At 40.7% G+C, this 22,848-nt stretch overlaps 1 protein-coding gene across 3 annotated transcripts in view; it reads left to right on the forward strand.

Moving 5' to 3' along the window:
- The window catches only part of rgs12b (regulator of G protein signaling 12b), a 50,930-nt gene extending 28,362 nt beyond the window's left edge, over positions 1-22,568 (forward strand). For 2 of the 3 annotated variants that reach the window (XM_086083020.1, XM_086083021.1), the window contains exons 6-19: positions 7,019-7,040; positions 11,129-11,298; positions 11,634-11,726; positions 11,818-11,961; positions 13,584-13,766; positions 13,862-14,012; positions 14,275-14,369; positions 14,517-14,720; positions 16,349-16,422; positions 16,509-16,635; positions 16,717-16,813; positions 16,910-16,962; positions 19,378-19,531; positions 19,762-22,568. In XM_086083020.1, coding sequence (XP_085939146.1) covers positions 7,019-7,040; positions 11,129-11,298; positions 11,634-11,726; positions 11,818-11,961; positions 13,584-13,766; positions 13,862-14,012; positions 14,275-14,369; positions 14,517-14,720; positions 16,349-16,422; positions 16,509-16,635; positions 16,717-16,813; positions 16,910-16,962; positions 19,378-19,531; positions 19,762-20,327 — 2,133 coding nt within the window. In that variant the 3' untranslated portion in view covers positions 20,328-22,568. The remainder of the gene's footprint in view (positions 1-7,018; positions 7,041-11,128; positions 11,299-11,633; positions 11,727-11,817; positions 11,962-13,583; positions 13,767-13,861; positions 14,013-14,274; positions 14,370-14,516; positions 14,721-16,348; positions 16,423-16,508; positions 16,636-16,716; positions 16,814-16,909; positions 16,963-19,377; positions 19,532-19,761) is intronic. The other variant, XM_086083022.1, reaches the window with a different exon arrangement.
- The last annotated feature ends 280 nt before the right edge of the window (positions 22,569-22,848 follow it).

The raw sequence follows: 22,848 nt of genomic DNA on the forward strand, positions 1-22,848 counted from the left end.
AGCGCGTGCAAATTGAATTGCGGCGAGGGGAAATTTCCCACTTTAAACATTTTTGAGATGTCAACAAAAATCACTGTAGCATATCATCTATCGCAATTGTTGACTTCTGAAGGGCTGACTTGCAGCTAGTCAACTGTGACAAAACTCCTTTCAACTTCAACTCCGTAATATGACTTTCTTCCACTAACACTTCCAATTCCATCACTTTGCGCTTGCAGTTATTTCCCAAATGTTCCATGGTGGAAACCATAAGCAGTACTTTTGTGAAAACCTCTTTTAGGGCTGTCAGTAACAAATCTTTTTAGATTCGATTATTCTGTTGTCCCCCTCACCGCTATCGTCCCAGGGCATCTGATGTAAAAACTGTGCCGCCGTGGTGACCCCTGCCAAGGGTACTAAGAGACTGTGAAAAGGTGTTTCTCTTGCGCTCAAAAGCCAGATGTGTATTCCGAGCAGGAGAAACAGTCCAAGACAGAAACGAGGACAAATGGACACTAAGACCAAGAACAATTTAAATCTGGTCACTATTAGTCATGATGCATCATTTATACACACCCAAGACGTACGTCTGCAGAAAGATGTGCCAACTGCTTCTACTCCTTCAGTTCTTCTCCAATTATTGAATTTACTGTTGTGACTGGTTGCTACAGTATTTGTATTTAGTTCAAACAGATGTATTTGATTCAATTGTATTTGAAGTGTTATTGTCCACCCCCCCCCCCCCCCCCCCCGCGTATTACGTGCCAGTGGTGCGTTCAAGGCAACCAGCCAAGTCAAATAGACTTTTTATCACCCTGATGTGTGACTCACTTGTTGGGAAACAAACATCAACTGCATTCCTTCCTTTAGATAGATTGCGGATATTGATTACAAAGCGATTCTCCGGAATTTCAGCAGATCTAGTGATTCAGACTTAGTCTTTTTTTTCTCCAGAATTTATCTTAGCTCTGTGATTTGTGAAACCACATGCAAGGATCACACTGGTTTCCAAGGCCTGTTTCCATATCGCCTCTCCTCCATTCAGACCAAGCCGTTGTAAGACCTGGCAGGGTGTCTCGAATCCTCTCAATGGCCGCCACTATTCACCTCATATTCAAAAGTAAACACTCCGGCACGCACACGTTCAGACTGTTGCTGTAACAGCTTCCTCTTAAGCTGGAAGTGAGTTTGAGTGTGTGTCCCATTTGGGATGTCGTGTTTTCCAAAATCAGAATGTCAGTTGCTGATTTTTTTATTTAGTGCTCTCTCTGCCACTGCAACAAATCAGTGTTTATAGCGTTTTAAGTCTTCTCTGGAATTATTGATGTGCTCTCGCACATGCGCGCGTGGATCTCATTTCTTGCTAAAGGACGGAGCCAGGAATAGTTTGCTGTGTTGCAAACAGTGTTGTCTTTGTGTTCCGTCCAGTGCATATGTGATCCGTCATAGTTTCTCCCACACGTCGTCATGTTTTATTCACCAAGTGAACTGTCACAACCTGCGTTGTGTCTTGTCCTCTAAAACGGATCCATTTTTTTCCCCCCAGTCTTGTCTTGAAGCCCGTGTGCACACAGGGAATGTTTGTTTAAAGGAAGTTTTATAGCAGTTCAAGTAAAACTATTATAAAAACAGTTGGAGCGGATGGCTATAAATTGTGCTGAGTGTTTAACCCAACGTCCTGGGTTCGTAGCAGATGATGTAAGCCTCTCTTTTACCCAACTCACAGCTAATAAATCACTTGAGAGTAACACGCAAGGTGACTAGCCACACCCCACATCCACAAATACACAGAAGCCCAACAGAAACAGCAACGGGGCATGGCTACATGCTGAGCTGAAAGCGGAATAAGCAGGTCGACGCCAGATGACTGATCGTGGTCCAATAGATCCACTCAACTGATTTAAATGGACCATCCTGACATCGCTCATGTGTCTTTGCTACTGTAATGTGTGCTGTATTAGAACAATGTCGTTTTTGGGCGTCCCTTTTCACTTGCATGATGTTTTGGAGAAACCGCAAAATTGGCAAGGACACGTTGGAGACAATGAATATAATCGTCTGTGAAGATGGAGGACAGCCACATGCATAGGACATGGTCCCGGTAGGCATTTGAAAGTCCTGTGGATGATCACAACATTGACTATGTTTACATGCAGTCAATATTCGGACAAAGTTACTCCCACATACTAACATCTAACATTATTACACAAAATATTAAATATCTACAGTCAATAAAATATATTATATTCACATCACTCACCACACTAATAATAGAGTTGGTTTCCTCCTCGCTCCTGTAGTCGGGTTCTGCCATGCTTCGCCATTTTTGTTTCCCTCTGCTACAGACTTATATACACGCATATACAGGAATGTGTATATATACACACTTTGGGATTTTCGCTGTCGAGACAGACAAGAACGTGAAAATGGCACGGAGAAATCAATGTTTTCAAGTTAGGTTAGTTTAGCGAGTGGCAACGTAAGATGGCCGCCAAGTAAAGTTACGTAATCATTGTTGACGTGTGATACAATGTGGCTGATGTAAACCACTGCGGTTACTTATTGGTCAAGCTGGTTTGTCATGACTGCATTAAACCAACACATGTTGCTTTAACGTTAACGTACAAATTTGAATTGAGATGTAATGCAGAGAAATCCGATCCAGGGCAATTTACGAGATCCGTAGCGTCTCTCTGACTAAGAGTGTGTAGTGACGTCAGAGCATTCTCGTGATGAGGGAGGCAGTAGTCTTTGTTAGTGGAGAGTCAACCACTGCAAACTGAGTTGCAGGTCCAAGAACAACTGCGATAATTCAAAAAAAAAAGTATTTCCCTTTGATTTTACAGAAGATTCACATTCACTTTTATTCCTTCATGTCATTCATTGAAAGTAAGCATAAACAAAACATAAAAAACAGGATTATGTCATTCTATATTCTCTTCTTTCTTTTTTTTGTGCATGTGCGTGTGTGTGTGTGTGTACTCATTAATTCACCTAAAACCTATCAAAAATCCCATACCGTTCACCTAAACCGAATACTTCAGAATCCAACTAGAGTCGTGAGGTTGTCAGGAGACCCGAGGAAGGATCAAAGAAAAGAAAGGAAAGTGAAATCCAGCACCGACCAGACACCGGGTTACCAACCAGAGTTTTTCACCAACCCCAGAAACATCTAAACTACAACAAATTAGTATTTTCTCAAAGGTAACTTTTCCAGCGACATAAACCCCTTCGATGTGTGGGAAAGTTCCAAAAAACCTCAGCATTTCTCACTCCTGCTATCAGGAATGGCTGGCACAAGGCAGCAGCAGGAGGGTGAAAACTGGAGCCTGTGAAAAGATAGAAGAAGTAATAAAGTACTGACTAGAATGAGTTGGAGGTTTCTAATTAGTGTTAGTAAGTAAGTCTGGATCGAGTGAAAGGGGAGCACGAAAAAAAGTTGGCGGGAGAGTGCGGTAAGGAAAAGAGGAAGGGATTTGGGGCCTTTACTAGGGGCCAAACCACCCCACCGCAGGGAACGTCTGGAAGTGATCACATTAAGAGGGTGGGAGTGAAGACGAACGCACCCTATATATTAAACGCACACACACACACCAGAAACAAAGCACATGCCACTGAAATGCTTACAAGAAGTTCAGATCAGCAAAGGGAGTAGTATCTATGGCAAGTATCCATGACAGGGTTCGGCCCTCTGCCCTTTGTTGCCCTCTGTGGTTCTTTGACCACAGTCAACTACCAACAAGTCATATCAAATATCTTTTGACTTCAGGGGAATTACCTTTGCTCTTCCAGACGATATTTGAAATTCACACATTTCATGAAGTGTGGCCAGGGAAGTCCACAGACAAGTTGCAACACGAAGTCACCGGCATATGAGATTTGTTCAGTGTGAGCAAGCCCAGCAGGATTTGTTGTTATTTTTGATTGGTCCATGCCAAACTCACTCAAGCGCGCGTCTATCGGTTAGCTCATTCGCTGCCATTGACGGCTATAGTCGTCAATGGTAGGCTGGAACAGAAAGATCTGTTCCCACAGAGTTGAAATCATTGATTTGGTCTAGAATACCGTAGACTGGTATGGATACGAGTGTCAGTGTTCAGTGTTTGCCGTTATTGTTTTCACCTCACACCTTCCTTCTTCAGGTGGAATGTAGGGATTTTCCTCAAGGCCTTTCCCGTATACTCAGGTTACCGAATAAATCAACGGATGGCAAGCTTAGTTCATGTTCATGTAAATCACGAGGGAAGTAACCGCCACTAATCTTTACATGAGTAGTCAAGGGATATGATTTGAGCCTGTTTTTCTTGTTGTTGGCGTTGGTTGCTTCATGTCAGAAGCGATGGGCCAAAATTTGTCAGGAGGCCTGCCAAAAAGGCCAATGACGAGGGCCATTTTTTCTTTACTTCCAAATTGATTTTGAATCTCTCACAAGATGACCACGGCAGACAATGAGGTCTTTCTTGAATATTTTAATGAAAAGGCTAGTGACTAACTAAGGTCACAAGGAAGATTTTGTTTAATTTTGTCCAGCCACAATCACTAGGATGACGTAGAAAGTAGCCACTCCCCTTGCGGAGCTACGGAAGTTTACTGTAAGCATCCATTACACATCATATGACTTTCTGGAAGAAAGAAAAAATGGGTTTCATCCTCATGCAGAAAATATTCTCCACACAGTAGTTTTTCCTTCTCAGCATCTACCTTGTGATCATTAAAAAAATATATATTTTCTACTATTCTAAACAAACAAACACAAAACTGCCTTTTACCATAACATCAGTTTCTGGCTTTATGTGATACTTTCCCTTGTGGATAGTTTGTATTGTAAATGTTACACCACACAGAGAGCCGACTCACAATGAAAACATTAGCACATGATAGTAGGTGGGAGGTTTTATATTTCAGAGGTTGAGCATTGAATTCAAGATGAGCCTGCAGTCAATTTGGAGGGTTTACGAGCTGAACATTTATCCAGAGTGCAATAACATGTGATGGGCTGCTTCGAGATGGCAGATTGAGGTTGAAAATACAGTACCTCGTAGCAACATTTATCGGCTTTAGCATGCCCTGCGGGATGCCCTCCATTTAATAAAAATGAATGAGGGGTTCTCACATATATTTCAGTTCTTTCTTAAAATTTCACTTTGGCAAATGATGTCTCTCTGTCTGTCTCTTCCTCCCTCTCTCCTTCTTTGTCTTCTTCATCTTCTTCTTCACTTTAGAAGCACGATTGTCGCCTCTGAGCGGCGTCATCTGGTGGCGCTTTTTTAATTGGCTGCCGCTCGATGACGTCAGTCCACGAGACACGTAGTAAATTAGGACCTCAACTCCCAGACAACTGTTGACCTTCTTTTTACAAATCTAAAGGTCGATAAAGCTGTTATCTCACTGAGCGGGGAACGCTTGCCAATGTTGCGAAACTTGGCTTTTCATCAGGATTTGTAAGATGTTCACACAGTTTTTACGTGTCCTAAAGACATTTCAAACATATTCAGACAATTTTTAACCGTCTGCGAAGATATTTTGAAACCTTTTACGAACCCTGACGAAATCCCCAAATTAGCTACATTAGCATGAGGGGTGGGACTCTTTGAATGTCTCACGATTCGATTCCGATTTTTGGGCCTGCGATTCGATGCCAAATCGATTTATCGATTTTCGATTAAGAACACTTTTTTGATTCAAAATGATGTGATTGACAATGATTTTTGCTTCAATCAATAGATGTGCAGGGAATTGTAATGATCTACTCCAGTCTGACTCGCTAATGCCAATTAGCATGCTACTCGCGGCACTTTTGTCACTCAGAAGAACGGCTCCACGCTGAAAAAAAACACTTTTATTGGAATAACTTGATCGTGACTTTTTCCTTCTACTCTCTAATGTGGCTACAACAGTGTATTAGACCGCGTCGAACCACACTGCCCCTCAGTGGCCAAACATGAACAGCGCTCCAAATAAAGGCACACACAGACAAAAGCAAGACAGTATAAAATAATTTAAATAAAATCGATTCTGAATCGTACTAAATAAGAATCACGATTCTTATGAGAATCGATTTTTTGGCACACCCCTAATTAGCATGCTTTTTTCACTCACAGAGATACAGGGAACTTGTCATTTATGGATTTGTTTAAATCTTCTACCGTATAAAAAATTATGCTGACACTGGGAACTGACTTTTTATTTACAATAAAGAAATAAATAAAATTAAGAAATTATGTGAAAACTTTAGGGAACTATTTATTTAATTGCTTAGTTTTCAATTTAGCGTAATATCCCATTTAAAATCAACACCAAAGGCTCATGTGTTAAATTAATTGATAATGATGTCAACGAAGGAAAATGTCACTATAACAAGTTTTTTTTTTTTCAATTTTAGTTCAGTTATTTCTTTAGCTTTCGTTAACGAATCCTATTGGGGACAAGCCACATTTTATTGCGATTGCAGGGCAGAGTAGTGGAACAAATGCAGTACCTTTATAGCATTTTCTTACAGTTTGCCTCTTTCATAAACATGCTCAAATAAATAGAAAATAAATAAATAGATTGTGCAACAGTAATGTTATGGCTGTCTAGTGAGGTTTTTTTTCTCCATTTTTTAAACGAGTTTTGTGTGGATGTCTGTCTGTCTTTTTCTGGGTTAGAATTCGGATTCAAGTGGATTTTGGTGTTCTTATCTTGGTGACGCATACACGAAATCACACTTGAGTGTGAAGTGCTGTCGTCTGATCATCACTCATAGCCAGTAAGCACCTCCCGTCTAGGGAGGTGTCCTTGCAGAGCAGGCACATCCAGTTCACCGACGATTCCACCCACTGAGGACTTGAGTCTATCATGATGTGTGTGTGTGTGTGTGTGTGTGTGTGTCATATCCCGTGGAAAGTGTTCCTTCATGCCGTCACGAGTGTGTGTGTGTGCTCAGGCCAGATGCCTGTTGGCCTTCACATCACTTGTACGAGCATGTGTTTTGAGTGCGTAGCATCTTATCTGTGATGAGGAGAGATTGTAATCCATGTCTCTCTGTGTTTTTTTACAGTCTACCGCAGTCTCCGACGGAGGTGAGTTGCTATTTTTTTCCCTCTTAACAATGATCGTCACTATTGTTGCGTTCTCATAATCTGCTTGTGCACTTTTTGTGCCCAGTGTCAAGTTGGCTGCCTTCTCTCGGTCTATTTTTGTTCCTCTCAATGAGAAGCGGCATGACAGAAGTATTGAGGTTGCGGCCATGGCCCGTTTTGAATTTGAACGCCACAGAAATCGGAATACTTTCACACATGAATTATATAAACGGCAAAAAAAGTGGTGGCTGTTTGAATGTCTTGTCTTTGAGTTAGTTTAAAAGCAAGCTTGCCACAACACACACTGAGGATATGTGTTAGCAAGTGACATAGCACGGGGCCAAATCCTTTTTTTTTTTTTTAAACACGAGGCCATGTTCATTTGCAGTAAAATTAGCCATCTCTACTAACTTGACCCCCCCCCCCCCCCTCCCCCCACCCATGTGATGTGGTTCATCAATATGTGTTAAATAGATTTTCTGTGTCTGCCACACTGTTGCTGCTCGCTATGTGGCTAGATAAATAAAAGGCATTGATTGTGGATCATGCTAATGCGTCGGCACCTCGCTGCCACGGCAGATGGGAGATAAAAAGGAGGAGCTGGAGGTGAGAAAAGAGACAAAAGGGAGGGCGACTGCTCACTTGTCACTCACACGGAAAGGAGGATGTACAGTACAGGCCAGGATGCAGCAATTAGTCACTTCATTAGGCACACCTCAACAAAAAGTAATCAAGTTTTAGGATCAATGTCCCGATAGCTTTTGGTGTCCACGTCACACTCACTCAGTCATAATTTAAATGTAGCAGGAGAGTGAAACGCTGAGGTTTTAAGTCGACAAACATTCAAATGCTTAGCAGTACAATAATGAGGCTCTTTTTGTCTTTATTTGATACATTTTCTACATAAAAAAAAAAGTTGGATGCTTGTGAAGAGGAAACTATGTTTACAAGTATTTTTTTATAGATAGGGCTGTGTTTAAAAAATTGGATATTCCTTTTCGAGCCTGATATCGATTCATAAAACCATGAATCAATTATTTGAATATCTTTTTTACCATAAATGTAGAAGAAAATACAATTTTAAAGGCCACTTTTTGTTTCTCACTGTTTTCTTGAAATGTATTGTATTTTCTTACATTTATGAAATACCTGACTTATTGCACTTTAAGACAATTCAGAATTTTTAAAAATTTATGTTAACAATTATTTAATTAGAATTACGAAAATATATCATCCTTGCTGATGTCAATGTTTGTGTAACACGAGGGATATTTAACTGCATGTAAACGTAGTCTATGTTGTCGTCGTTTGACAGCCGGGTGCGTTGAGGTGCAGTCGTTTGTGTAGCGGGAGAAAAACAGTGGACAGAGGACGCATCCTTGCGGAGCCCCGGTGCTGATGGTGCGCGCTGATCACGTTGTCCCCCATCGACATCCTGACTGTCAAGAAGCTGTAATCTACTGGCAGGAGATATGCTAAACATTAGGGGTGTTACAAAAAAATTATTCGACAATATATCGCGATATTACAGCGCGCAATTCTCGAATCGATTCGAAATGCGGCCGAATCGATTTTTAAACATAATTATTTTTTTTATGGGAATATTCAACAAAACGTCTTACTTTGGGTTAGGATTCACACATTAAGCATGGAAGAATGTTATATTAATGGAACATTAAGCCTTAATATTTTATTTCAGTGCTGTTCAAACATGAAACAGACTGTTTGTTAAATGCAGTGGCTCAGTTATAAGCCTGAATTTTTGGATAAATAAATAAATTTTCATACAAATCTTACAGTGTACATATACAAGTTTTCTGATTAGTATTTTCTAAATGTGAGTAAAAAAAATAAATCGCAATAATAAATTTATAGATTCGTATTGGGATTAATCGGTATCGAATCGTGATACAAATTGAATCGGCAGTAAATAAATAAATACTATTTATTTTAATACTATGTTTGTTTGGATATGTCAGAATGGTCAATATAAGATTGGGTTGACATATGTGCGGCCATCTTAAGTCACAGCAGTGTCCACTGTCCGTCTCTTAACTAGCACCCTAATGAATACTGCAGTGCATGCGCGTGCACGACCTGTCCTTTTTCCTTCCCTCAGCTCTGAATTATTTATCATGTCAAAGACCCGTGTGGGCATGTATCACTTACCCACTGAGCAGATCATTGGTGGACGCACACAATCATACACGCATGTGGCCGCGTGCGCGCTGCGACCCGAGTTTCTCGGGTTGTTGGGCCGATTCACTACGTCTTTGCCTCCTTCCATTCTTTTTCTATCGCGCCCTCCTTGCGATGGTGTCACAATGCGTGTGTGTTACACTTGGTGCGGTGTAACCCTGTGCGGGGCCCTGTTAGCGTGAGTATGGATGGAGGTGCTTGGCTGCCACTTAGGATTCGCTACTGCTGGCACCACACTGGTTCCTACCAGCTCTACCCAGGTGAGGAGACAGCTGGCGTTTGGTTAGCGTTTGGTTAGGGTTAGGTGCTAACGCACCAAGAGACATCTACGTAAATGCAAGCCAAAAACAAAACCACTTGTGTATTCCAAGGTTGGGACATGGCAAAAAAGTTCTGATGATTGTTACAAGATAGCTTGTGGATTGGAATGAAATGAGGTGGAACCGGTTTATTGGATCAAGTGTGTTTGGGCGTATTGATAACAAAAAAAATGGCATGTGATCAAACATTTTCCACTTGACTAATTGTGCAACACAAAAGAGTGGCTAATTAGTTTAAAAAGTGTACATTGTCGCGAGTGAGTCAGTAGTGAAAGAATTGTTCCTTTGATGAATCGTTGTCTGACAATGCTCGTCATGTGATAACCTCAATATGCTGATTTCAACATTGTATTGTTTTTTAAATTGGTTTGTTTATTGAATGCTAAAACCATAGCAACATTTATCAAGCTATTTATCCAAATTCAGTTTGGTTTGGAACCTGCAGTCAATTTTTACTGCTTGCTTTTTTTTGTCATCTGATGTTTATCGGCTATTTTTCACTAAATTGCATTATTTATCGAATTATTCAGGGAGAGATTAATATTAATATCTCCCTGACAGTGTCACTTTCAATCAAAGCAAATCATTATTACCTTTGCAAAGGCAGCATTTTTGTATTGTGGCTTGTTTTTAGCCATTAATGAGGCAATAGTTCATGTAATGGAGTTTGGAAGATGATTCCATAACATTTTTAGGATATAATGTGTCTTTGTTAACTGTCAAATAATATTGAGTGGTCTTGTGAATTAACTGATATGGATGGATAAGTACTAAAAGGGTCAATTTTATGTATTTAAATGTGTATTTTCTGTGTGGGACTTCCATATTCAATTGTTTGACTACATAGCTTTAATCTCATTAAATTGATGGAGAACATTTACACAAAATGCAAATCATCCCGGGAATTCTTCATGAACGAACAGAATCACAACAGAGTAGTGTGAACGAAAAGGTTGACGTACGCAATTGTAGAAATCACACAGCAATCACGCGGTCTTTTTTTTTTGGGGGGGGGGGGGGTGGATTTAAATCTTCTTGTTCATTCAGTAGTTTTGCATCATCTTGGCCACTTGACTAGTGATTCCCCAAAGCACTGCTTTTTTTTTTTTACTGCACAGGCCATGTTCACTTCATGCAGCCTTCTCTTATTATTATTATTTATTTTTTCTGATCTCCTGATCTTGTTGTATAAGTCTATTTTAACACTGGGGATACACACTAATATAGGACAATTACATAACAATGCAAAAAATCCATGCAGTTCAATGATTGCATGATTTATTTTTTTTACCCAGGGTTCCCGTTTCGTTTTTTTTATGGAGATGTTGAAATATCTGCTGGTACGACTGATTTATAGGAGAGATAACCGCCGCAGTGGCCAAAACATATCTAATTAAAATAAACTAACCACCAGAGGGTGCTTGAACTGCACAAATGGAATTCAACTTCGCCTGTGTATTAGATGTGCCGCTATTTAATATCGTGACATGACGACGGCGATATTGTGGCAGTTATATAATATCACGATATTGCCGTTATCCTTACATCCTAGCTGTGTGCGTTGTCTAGAACTGAACAGCGTGGAGCTGCAGGGCTGCAGCAGCGACAACAGTCTGAACAGTAATGCCAGCCTCCCCAGTGTGCAGAGTCACCGGCGCCACACCGAGAGACGAGTGGCCAGCTGGGCCGTGTGCTTCGAGAGGCTACTGCAGGACCCCGTGGGAGTCCGATACTTCTCGGTAACGAACTGTAGCTGCTCTTCTGCTGCAGAGACATGTTGACTTGAACCTCTTGACTTTTCCAGATAAGTGTTCCTTGGAAAGAAACTGTTACTAATCGCACTGGTGACTACTTTTATCTACTAATTTCAGCATTTACATCCTGGGAGAGATTCTTAAATAATGAGGGAGGGATCAATATTATTGATTGTACCGCGAGTGGCAGAAATGGACTCTAGATCTACTTGTACAAAACGAACAATATATGTTGAACTGCTATTCATGTTATTAAAGCAATCATGACCTTGCTTGTCAAAGGGTTGTTTTATTTGTAATCCACATTTTTGTCACTGCAGGAATTCCTGAAGAAAGAGTTCAGTGAGGAGAATATTTTGTTCTGGCAGGCATGCGAGTTCTTCAGCCACGTCTCTGAAAATGACAAAAAGCAGGTACAGCATACACTACGCGTGCTTCTTATTTCCATCCTTTTGGCGCAATGTACTTTAGATGCTATAACTTGCTCTCCCGTCTTGCTCCCAGTTGTCTCAGCGAGCCAGAGAAATCTACAACAGTTTCTTGTCCAGCAAAGCCACCACGCCGGTCAACATTGACAGTCAAGCTCAGCTCGCTGACGACATCCTCAATGCGCCCCGACCTGACATGTTCAAGGAGCAACAGTTACAGGTTGGCTGGACAACAAGATAGCACTGAAAAAAATAAAATAAAAAATACTATCTTGACAGTGTATTAATTGTAGAGTAGTGGCTGATTAAATAACACATTAGCAAGGCTTGTTGTGTAAAAGGAAACATTATTAAGAAGCTCGATTGATTTCATCGGAAATGTTGCTAATATCAAGAGTCACGAGTCGAAAAGGTTATCCTTAACATCATCCTTTATCTTTTAACTCATTTAACATTAACTCTTGATACTGAACCTCAAATGCGGTTTTCCAAAACACCCCTAAGCCTGTTATCTTGTGATGCTCTTATTGCAATTTTGACAGCCACATAAAGAAGTTGGTCATGGAACCGCAAAGAACTGTGTACAAGTACCACTGGTTTCTGGTTTACGTTCGCGTCAACGTCCAACATATGAAATCTAAATATTAAATGGTAAATGGAGTGCACTTGAACAGCGCTTTATCTTCATACGTTTACTAAGCCGTATTCACTTATCTCATTTAAACATTGAGTTGTCGAAGCCTACATTAGCCATTGACGCAGTGTACCAACCCCAACGGAAATAACTTAAATAAACTTACTTTAAGGATCCCGTGCCGTTTTCCCTGGCCGACGGGAGAACTAAGGATGTTGTTTTGTCCCATTTTAATTCCATCTGCGTCATGTGTACTAGTTTTTTGTAGCTTCGTCCTCGTTAATGCTAAGATCACTAATGCTACGCTTGTAGCTTTGTCCTCGCTAATGCTAAGCTCGCTAATGCAATGCTAATAGCTTCGTCTTCACTAATGCTAAGATCACTAATGCTACGTTTGTAGCTTTGTCCTCATTAATGCTAGGCTCGCTAATACTATGCTAATAGCTTCGTCCTCGTTAATGCTAAGATCACTAATGCTACGCTTGTAGCTTTGTCCTCGCTAATGCTAAGCTCGCTAATTCTATGCTAATAGCTTTGTCTTCGCTAATGCTAAGATCACTAATGCTACGTTTGTAGCTTCGTCCTCATTAATGCTAAGATCACTAATGCTACGCTTATAGCTTTGTCCTCGCTAATTCTAAGCTTGCTAATGCTATGCTAGTATCATCGTCTTCGCTAATGCTAAGCTAGCTAATGCTATGCTAGTTCCCTTGTCCTTGCTAATGCTATGCTCGCTAATGCTATGCTAGTAGATTTGTCCTCGCTAATGCTAAGCTATTTCGTCTAAGCTAAGAAGGTGTGATTAGCGGCCAGCAGCCACGTTTGCAAAGTCCCTTTCGTTTGTTGTGTGTAGACATTAAAGCAGCCAATTATTCCGTATAACAGTGTCACACAAAAACTATTTCCGGGTTACGCGTCGTTTGTCGTTTACGCGTGTGAGCAATCTCCACATAAAGGGAGACAGGAGATTCCATTCATATGTTCCTCTATGACGATATGCATTGACACATTATGACTCAAGTGGGCGTTCATTTACAACAATTAATCCACTACTAATTTAAGTCACCACCGATTCATGCACAGCTCTAGATGCTATATATAGTTTTAGTCTATTCCCCTCTCTAATCCTGTGAAATGTTCTTAATCTCCATTTGTGTTTTCAGTTTTGATGACTTCATTCTCTCTCTATTTGCTTCTTCCATTTTTAGATTTTCAACCTGATGAAGTTTGATAGTTACACACGTTTCCTCAAGTCTCTGCTCTACCAAGCATGCATGTTAGCCGAGGTGGAGGGCCGACCCCTGCCTGACCCTTACCACATCCCCAGCAGCCCCACCTCCAAACACAGCACCACGGGCTCGGACCGCTCCAACCTGTCCACGCCCAAGAAGGTAAGCAAAAACACATGTGCGCTGGCCTCCACTCTGCTGCGTGTCAAAACAAGTGCTGTCTGCCCATTTCCTTTCTTCCTGTTTGGATCCTACAGGAGGACAAAAGGAGCAAGTCAGGTCGCTCTTTGAATGACGACAGCCGGGATGATTCAGGAGACAGGAAGAAGGGAATGTTCTTCTCTTGGTCCCGCAACAGGAGCTTTGGCAAAGGTCCAAAGAAGCGAGAACTGACCGACTTTAATTACAGTCAGTTCATCTTCATACTAATATTTTCTATAATATTCCATCACAACTTTTACTCTTGTTACTCATGTGCAAAATTAGCAAGATGACTGACCCGGTCACATGCAATGGAACGTATTTATTTCTGCCACAATAACAACACATTTCCAAACTTTGTGGCAGTTCTATTTGTCATTGTGCAAACAGGACTGGAATCCTTTTTTTTGTTTGACCACCAAAAACCATCTGTGTCTTTCTTGAATTTGCTGAATGAATGATTTTTCAGATTTCTCTGGTAGCAATGGTCGGCGTGAGTCCCAAGGTTCGCTGTCGTCAGGCGCCAGTCTGGAGCTTGGGACATCTGCTTCTGGGAAGAATGAGGTGAGTCTGGAAAGACGGAAAAACGTTCTGTTATATTTAATTACAGTTACTTTCATGAGAAAATGTAACGTTACCCCTCATTGTTCTTCACTTTTGATTCCCGCATGTTGTCCCACGCCTCCTCTCTTGTCTGCTTCTGTTCTTCAGGGAGATGTTTCCCGTGTGGCGGTATCAGAGCGTGGAGGAGGCAGCGCCCCCCTGAGGCAGTGTAACATAAACTTGCCAGATGGGTCTTGTTGCTCCGTGCCGCTGAGGGCTGGCGTTTCCATCAGGGATTTGTTGCTGGGACTTTGTGAGAAGCTCTGCATCAACCTGGCAGCTATCGACCTCTTCCTGGTCGGAGGGGAGAAGGTACAACACAAAAGTATTTAAAGTCAAGTAAATGTTTTTGTCCAAAGTAGTCATGTGTGGTTGTTTATAGAAAAGCAAAAACGGGAGTGTTAAAGTTTGTTAGTTTTAACTCTGACAATTTTAATTTAACACGTTCATTAGTTAATATTAACACTTCTAATGTTAATGAAAGCAACTTGTTTTGAACGTTAAACAATACAACACTAGATGGTGTCATATTTTAACACTGCACACTAGGTAGTGTAAAATCAACAATGTCCAGTGTTGATTAGTGATTAGTGAGAGTTGTCATCTCAGTGTGAAAAATGTAATACTTTCAAATATATTGTTTTAACTATATTTAGTGTGGACCAATATAGACACATTGTAGTGTTAAATTTAACACTGTAGGTGTTGAATCAACACTTTCGATTTCCGTTTTTAGAACCTTGCCGGTGCTGGTCAGCCTCCAGTTTCAAAACAGTTATTCCATTGGAAATGCCGTACTAGAAACAGAACCGTTCTAAGCTTCATAAACTGCACAGTCTATTTGAATTTTGTTTTTGTTTTTTGTCAGTGCAAAAAGTAATTCATGGCTAATAAATATAAGAAACAAAAACACCCTGGTAACTTAAATGATGAACGCATAATGTAACAAGTCTAAAAAGAAGTTAACCACGAAGCAACACTGAAATTAAGTTTCTAGGTATCATTATTGATGAACAATTAACGCATATAGAATATGTTAAATCTAATGTGTTACACAAGGTTAAAGAATCATTGAACAAGAATGATTTATTATTGTCATATAATTCATTGATTGTTCCATAGCTGACCTAGTGTGGGGGTGTGCGGCCAAAACCTACGCTGAATCCATCTTTCTTTTACAGAAATGTGCTATTCGTGTTGTTTGCGGTTGTGGATACAGAGACCACACTAATCCATTATTTATACAACTAAAAACTTGTAAAAAAATGTAAATGTAAAATGTAATGAATTGATTGAGTTTAACCGCCTTAAAATATTGTATAAAGCCCGTCATGAAATTTTTCCAAACCTAAATATAGAACAAAACAAAAAGAAAGATGTGTTTCAACTCAAGGTGAACAATCTGGATTGTAAAACAAAATCTTCTCAGTCTATTTGTGTGTTTTTTTTTTTAATGTGTAAATGCACAATTACTGCAAAAATATATACAGCACAAAGACACGCAGTTGAACTAATTTGAATTATTTTGTAGCATTGTTAACTGAAAGCGTCTTGACCGCTCGCTGTCATTGATTTTTTGCTTTTTTGTTGTTGATCAGGGGAAGACAAAACAAGTTTGACTTCTTTCTGTCCCCTTTCATTTCTTTTACTTTACTTAGAATTTTACAAATGATTGATTGATTGATTGTAAACACACAACTAGCTTAATGACAACAAGTGTTGCATATTTTAACATATTGTTTTGTGGACATCACAGCTTGAATATAATTATCTGCTTGTTCAAATTCTCGCTTGTTTGATGTCAGGGTGACGTTGAAGTTGCTCCCTGCCCATCTTTTTGTATGATAATTAAAAAGCATGGAAATAGTCTTTATTTTTTTAACTGTTTCATGACGTGACCAAAGCATTTTATAACTTTATGATTTTAATTTTTTTCCCAGCCACTTGTTTTGGATCAAGACTGTATGACATTGTGTTCTCGGGACCTCAGACTTGAAAAGCGCACTCTCTTTAGGTCAGAAACGTTCAATCCTTTGATTATAACTTGTAGCATATTGATGTAACTTTTCAAGCTGGGAATTGTGTTTCCTCTTGTTCCAGGCTAGATTTGGTTCCTATTAACCGCTCGGTGGGCCTGAAAGCGAAGCCCACCAAGCCAGTGACAGAGGTTCTCAGGCCGGTGGTGGCCAAATATGGTCTGCACCTGTCAAATTTGGTTGCACGCATTGTAAGTCCAGCTCTTGAAGGCTGCATCGTTTGCATGATGTTGTATCATCGGTCTGTCTGAATTCCATTTGCGTGTTTCAAGAGTGGTGAATCTGAGCCATTAGATCTCGGTCTTCCCATATCCAATCTGGATGGACTGAGAGTGGTGTTGGATTCGGCAGATCACATGCCAGGAAAAGGTAATGGAAAAAGTTCCACGTTCAGTTTGTATTGACAGAAAACAGTCCATTTTAAATCAAGTGGACTGCACTTTCCCTTCACTTTCTGTCCTCCAGCGCCGTCGAAAAGTCACATCGGGGCTTCTACGAGCAGAAACCAATCAACAAGCGTAAGATGCCTTCCAGCTTTTATATCATCTCCTGACTCTGGAATGTTTCATAACCCACTGAATGTCTCCTCTTCCTGATGATGATATCACGCTACTAAGTGTCTCCCCCGCTGTCTTCAGTGACCCATGTCTGTTTGTTTGCAATGTATTATAATTGTGCACAGGTGTATGACGCGTGTCTATGGCAGCATCCAACCCGCGCGCGTGTGTGTGTGTGTGTTTGTTTTTTATGTTGGGCAAGATTCTGTCTTGTTCTATTTTTGTCGTCTGTCTGTGGTCCAATGCATCGGCAACTTTTCCATCTGCTTTGTTATTTCTTTCTCTGACCAATCAATCCACTGTCGGCTTTTTACAGCTTCACAAAGAGAATTAGTTGGTGGTGGGAGCACTATAGCGCTAGATTGTAGATGCTTTTATCGAGTTGATGTCAATGTGCAGTGGTTATTTGTTTGGCTAGTTTTGGTTGATTTGCTTCTGTAGTTGGTAGATGTTGTGGTGTGTGTCACAGTGTTGGTGGTGCATTGTACACAGAGTTCATATCTGTGGTGTCCATTGTATATATAAAAAAAAAAAAAAATGACAGCCTTCCCCAACCATTGGGCTATGGATCATTTAATACCAGACCTTAATTTGACTCGTTTTGTTTTTTAAACTTTCCCACTTTCTTCTTTATTACACTTTAGATAAATGAAAGCCACTACAACGTGTGCTATGATATATATATTTTTTATTTTATTTTTTATTCAATATTCTGAAGACTTTAGTAATACCACCAAAAAGAAGCCTACAATTAAGGTAGAAGACTAAATTCACAGTGTTGAACAAATCTATTAGAACACCTGCCATGAAAACAAAACGAGACTATCAAGCAGCACAAAGTGTTTTGATATGGATTGGATGCTTTCATTTTCAATGTGCTCTCAACATTACCATTTTGAATAGGAATGAGTTTTTCTCTCTCTCACTAGTCTTAATTCATTATTCAAGTACAGTATAGCATTCAACTACTAAAACGATTTTCGCTTGTCACCAATGCAATTATATATATTTTTTCATTACAACTAATACAAAAGTTGCCATTACAGAAACGGGGGAAAAAATAGTCTAAATGATTTTGTTTAGCACTGTATGTATATCAATTGCACTGAGCCCTAAGGTGACTTGGAAGAAAATAAAGACCTTCACTTTTTTTTTTTTCTTCTATGTCAGCTTAGCTCAGTACAATTGACTTTCACTGATTTTGCAATATGAGACTTGTATCTCTCTGTCATTTTCTGGTCTGGTCCATGAAAACAAATGGTTGGAGGCCGCTGATTTACAAAGTATTTGGCACATTTTGAAATACTTGCAAATCCAATATTTCAGCCCACAATGGTTATTTAAGTAGCCTGCATTGCAATGATGATTTGTATTTGTATTAATTATATTTTATGGTTTTTTTTTTTATACTTAGTTAGTTATAATATCATATGATAAACCGTATTTTTCGGACCATTGGGTGCACCGTACTATTTGCCGCAATATTAATGAACAGGTCTATTATTTTTATAATATAATATTTTAATACATAAGGTGCTTTACCTATATGCTATTATGCTAAGTTATATCGGGTAACGCCGCATGTTCCACGTGAATTGCTTTGAGCGGAGGACAGGATCCTCCGGCAGACGAAAAGAATGTTTGAACATCTCTAATCATAATCAGGTGACTGGTGGTTGTGTTATTACTTTGGCTAATGCTAAATGCTATCTTGGTTGACAGTTCAACAGCTGTAAACCACACAATGCACTCACTATTATTTCACCTTTTTTGCTTGTTCCCGGCAGCTATTGGAAGTTGTCATTTACCTTGTGCCGGTCTTGTCCTGCATTGTATTACTTGAAATATGTCGCTAGAAAAGTTCAGGGTCTACTCTAAGAGGTATAGCATTAGACTAGGGGCACTACGTTTCCCACGACACGGAAACAGGAACTAGTTCTGGTTCAGATATGACGAAGACATTAGACACCTGCTAGCAATTAGATACAAATGAGAACGCAAACATAATAGAAAGGAATTTGAATTGAAGACGACGAACTGAAATGCCGACTGTGCCTTATGGTCTGAAAAATATGGTACGTTTTCTTTCCAACATTTTTTATTATATTTTTGCTGACCGACTAGGAGAAATCAAGCACTTTTATTGCTTCATAATAAAGGTCCAACCTAACTCGTTATTATTAAGAGTCCATGAACGCCATTGGCTATTAATCCCATCAAACCCACAACTGCACCATTAAGATTCATTTTAATAGCCCCTTCTTCACAAAAGTCGCCCCCACGCGCCATGAAAATGCCGTCACGCCCGACTCCATCAGTAGCTCTCGCCCTGCTGTACGTTGACACCTCTGCGCTCGCTCTCCTTGTGGCTCCCAGGGGGAGGACAGGCAGTCAAGGAAAGCCGCTTCCACCCACCCCCATGGGGAAAACGGCAAGGCCGGGAGCCAGCCCTTACCCAACCACTCTGTCTCTCTTCATAAGGCTCCGGAGAAACGAAAGCAGAAAAAGATTAATATAGACGAAGCTGAAGGTAAAGATACAAAGACCTCCTTCTTCTTTCTTCAATTCTAGTTCTTGAAGCCGTGTTGCTGTAATGACACTAACTCGCTAGCATGTAACTAGCTAGCTATATGTAGCACACTAAATGTAGCTTTGACTTGCCAAACTGACTCCCTCCGCTTGCATGCCACCTCAACTCCAACAACGAGCACGGTTTTCACCCGCCATTCGGGAGGTTTATTCACGTGTGTGTGTGTACAGAGTTCTTCGACCTCATATCCAAAGCTCAGAGCAACAGAGCTGACGACCAGCGAGGCCTGCTGAACAAAAGCGACCTGCAGCTCCCAGACTTCCTGCGCCTGTCGCCATCCGGCCGCGCCGCGCCTTTGCCCTACGACCCCGGTTGCTCCACCCCTCACTCCCGTAACCCTGGCAACGGCGGCGCTCGCCTGGGAAACAAGGCCAGCCACGACAGGGCAAGCGGCAGCCATTTTCTCAACGCTCACCATCAGTCTCAAAGTTTGGACTCTGCGTTGGGCTCTGACAATGGCGGGTGGGGGAACGCCAGACCGCCTTCCTCGCCGTTTCCCGCCACATTCTCTCCCATTCACCCGACCCAGGAGGCCCAGCGTGGTGCATTCAAGGACACTGGCAGGGGGGCGTCTGTCCAGATGCTGGAAGAGGACGCCTTGTCGGATCTGACGCTAGTGGGCGAGGGGGACATCAATAGCGCCAGCCTCAACTACGTCACCCCCTCCAACCTGTCGTCTAAACCCCACCCCCAAACCCAACAGCAGGACGTTCGCTCAGGTACATCGCCCGCTTGACCTTTCAACTTCGAGTGTTTGACGTGCCCTCTCGCCCCCTCTTCAGCTGAGACTGAATGCATCCACGTCTCCTCCCTTCCTTTAGTCAGCTTAGTCCTAACGTGTGGGACAATAAAAACACTCCCTGTGGTACAGTAGCATTCAGTTCCGGTGTAACTGTACAACAGCTTACACTACAAATGTGCTTTGTATTCTAATAGTCATGTATGCACTGTGACCTAAGTTGGTCGGACACAGGACAGGAAGCTGAAGCGAGGATAAATGGATGCATTATGAAAGGTCACAAGTTGTCCCTGGAATTTTCCTGCGTGGTGTGTATCTGTGTGACGTTTTCAGCAGGCTTGCTGTGGATTTTCATTTTTCTTTCCCACAGATGTAATAGTGAGGGTGAGTGCCAGCTCCCTTCACCAAAAGAACATAATGATGCACTTTAGCCCTTTACGAACAAGATTACACATTCGTACACAATCGCTCGTTTACCTTGACAGTTCAAGTATATTCACGCTAAAAGAATGGAATTTAAGTTATATGATATGGTTGGTGTGAGGGTATTATTTACATTTGACCATCCAAATGCAGATTCCATGCTATAGTAGCATGACCGAACACATTTGCTCAGCTGGTCTTTGTTCCAACTCGAGTACAGTATATTGTGTGTTTTCACCATTCTCACCTCTAACGCAGACCACAGTCTTTAGTTAGGTTTCCATCCACCCATTTTTATTCATTTATTATTAGTTTATTAATTGTTAAGAAATGCGAAAATAAAACTAAATTTGAAAAAAGGCCCAACATTCGTTTTTTTTACGCTTAAAGGGGGTGGATTTTGAAGCGTATCAAAAAAAAGGAAATTGCGAATTTTGGCTATGGAAACAGGATTAGCGAATAACCGTTGGCAAGACTGGATACAGGTCGCACGTTTTGACCAGATATGACGTCACACGTACGTTTGTAGTCACAAAGCAATGTCGGACGATAAAGTAAGGTATGTTTGGGGGCACGACGAAACAGAAGTCTTTTTGGAATTAATTGAAAAAGCGAATATTATTGCCATTTTAGATGGAAAACAGCAAAGAAATGCTACGGTTTATCAAGAATTACAAAAGCAAACTCATACGGCGTCATTGCACGGCGCAGTCGCTTTCTGGTTTTCTTCTTCTTTTAAATTACTGGTGGATCACATCTCTATGGTGTATAGGTGGCGGAGTCCCCCCTCAATATTTGCAAAAGAAGAACAGATGGAAAGGGCATAAGTCGCATGTCCATTTTGCACATTTTCAGTAAATTCGCTTAAAAAATTCGAAACAATTGGATGGAAACCTGACTATTGTGCACGCCAGCACTGCTTGCAGACCAAAAAAGACACAGAAAGTTTTGCACCAACCTTTCAATTTTTTGTCTTCTTTGCACAACATCACAAAGCTGTTATGTTATTCTCGGAAGGTTTTCACAGAGCAGATTCCTGAAGTGACTCTTAATTGTGCAGGTTGTTGCACGAGCATTTGGAATGGGATAGAGTTTGTCATTTTGCCTTTATATTTCGCCACATTTGATTTTAAAGTGGAAGTCGACCTTAACCATTTCTTGACAATATGTTATATGTGACCTCACTAGTCTAAACATGACATTCTGATTAATATTACATTTGTGTAACATGAGTTATGAAGCAAAATCCAGCTGTTTTTATCCATCTTTGGGGGCGGCCATTTTGCCACTTGCTGTCGACTGAAGATGACATCACAGTTGTTCAGGTCTCAGGTAACAACCAATCACAGCACAGCTTCAAAAAACAGGTGATTGATGTCATCTTCAGTTGACAGCAAGTGGCAAAATGGCCGCCCCCTGAGATGGATGCAAATAGCTGGATTGGATGGAACGCAATATTAATCAGAATGCCATATTTAGACTTGTGGGGCTGCATAGAACATATTGATGTTGAAAAAATATTTTGGGTTGACTTCCTCTTTAAATAATTTAAAAAGGCAAGTCACAAAAGCTCAATACTTCTCGACTTACATTATTATGGCTAAATGGTTCACATTCCACCTATGATATATTGTCTACCTTGTCAGTAAAACAAAAAGTGTTAATTATTTTGTACATAGACACACTAGTGAAATCCCCAAACAGAATGTTGCTATTGTTCAACTGCAACTGCAGCTAGTTGCAGTCAACATCCATCTTTATCTGCTCTCTTTCCAAGTGTCTGTAAATAGATACAATAAATGTTAAGAGCTTCAAGTCTCTCTTTGTCTTCCTAAAGCAGCCTCTAAGTTATTTTCTCTGTCCTTCAACTCTTATCCAAGTCCTGTGACATGCCACATGTCAAAGCAGCTAACCCATGTGACTGCTGCACTATTTCATAGAATTTCATCTTCAAAGATGAGAATATGGCTACTTTCACGCAGATGTTGACGTTCTAAAGGTGGTCGTGAGTCGTGACTTGAATGAATGCATGGCAGGGTGATCCCGTTGCAAAGATGATCGGGATGATGTCAGCAAACCGTTATAAACATCGACA

This window comes from Leptonotus elevatus, chromosome 8 (genome assembly GCF_054856555.1).
Source record: "Leptonotus elevatus isolate MCC_2025b chromosome 8, RoL_Lele_1.0, whole genome shotgun sequence".
Lineage (NCBI taxonomy): Eukaryota > Metazoa > Chordata > Actinopteri > Syngnathiformes > Syngnathidae > Leptonotus > Leptonotus elevatus.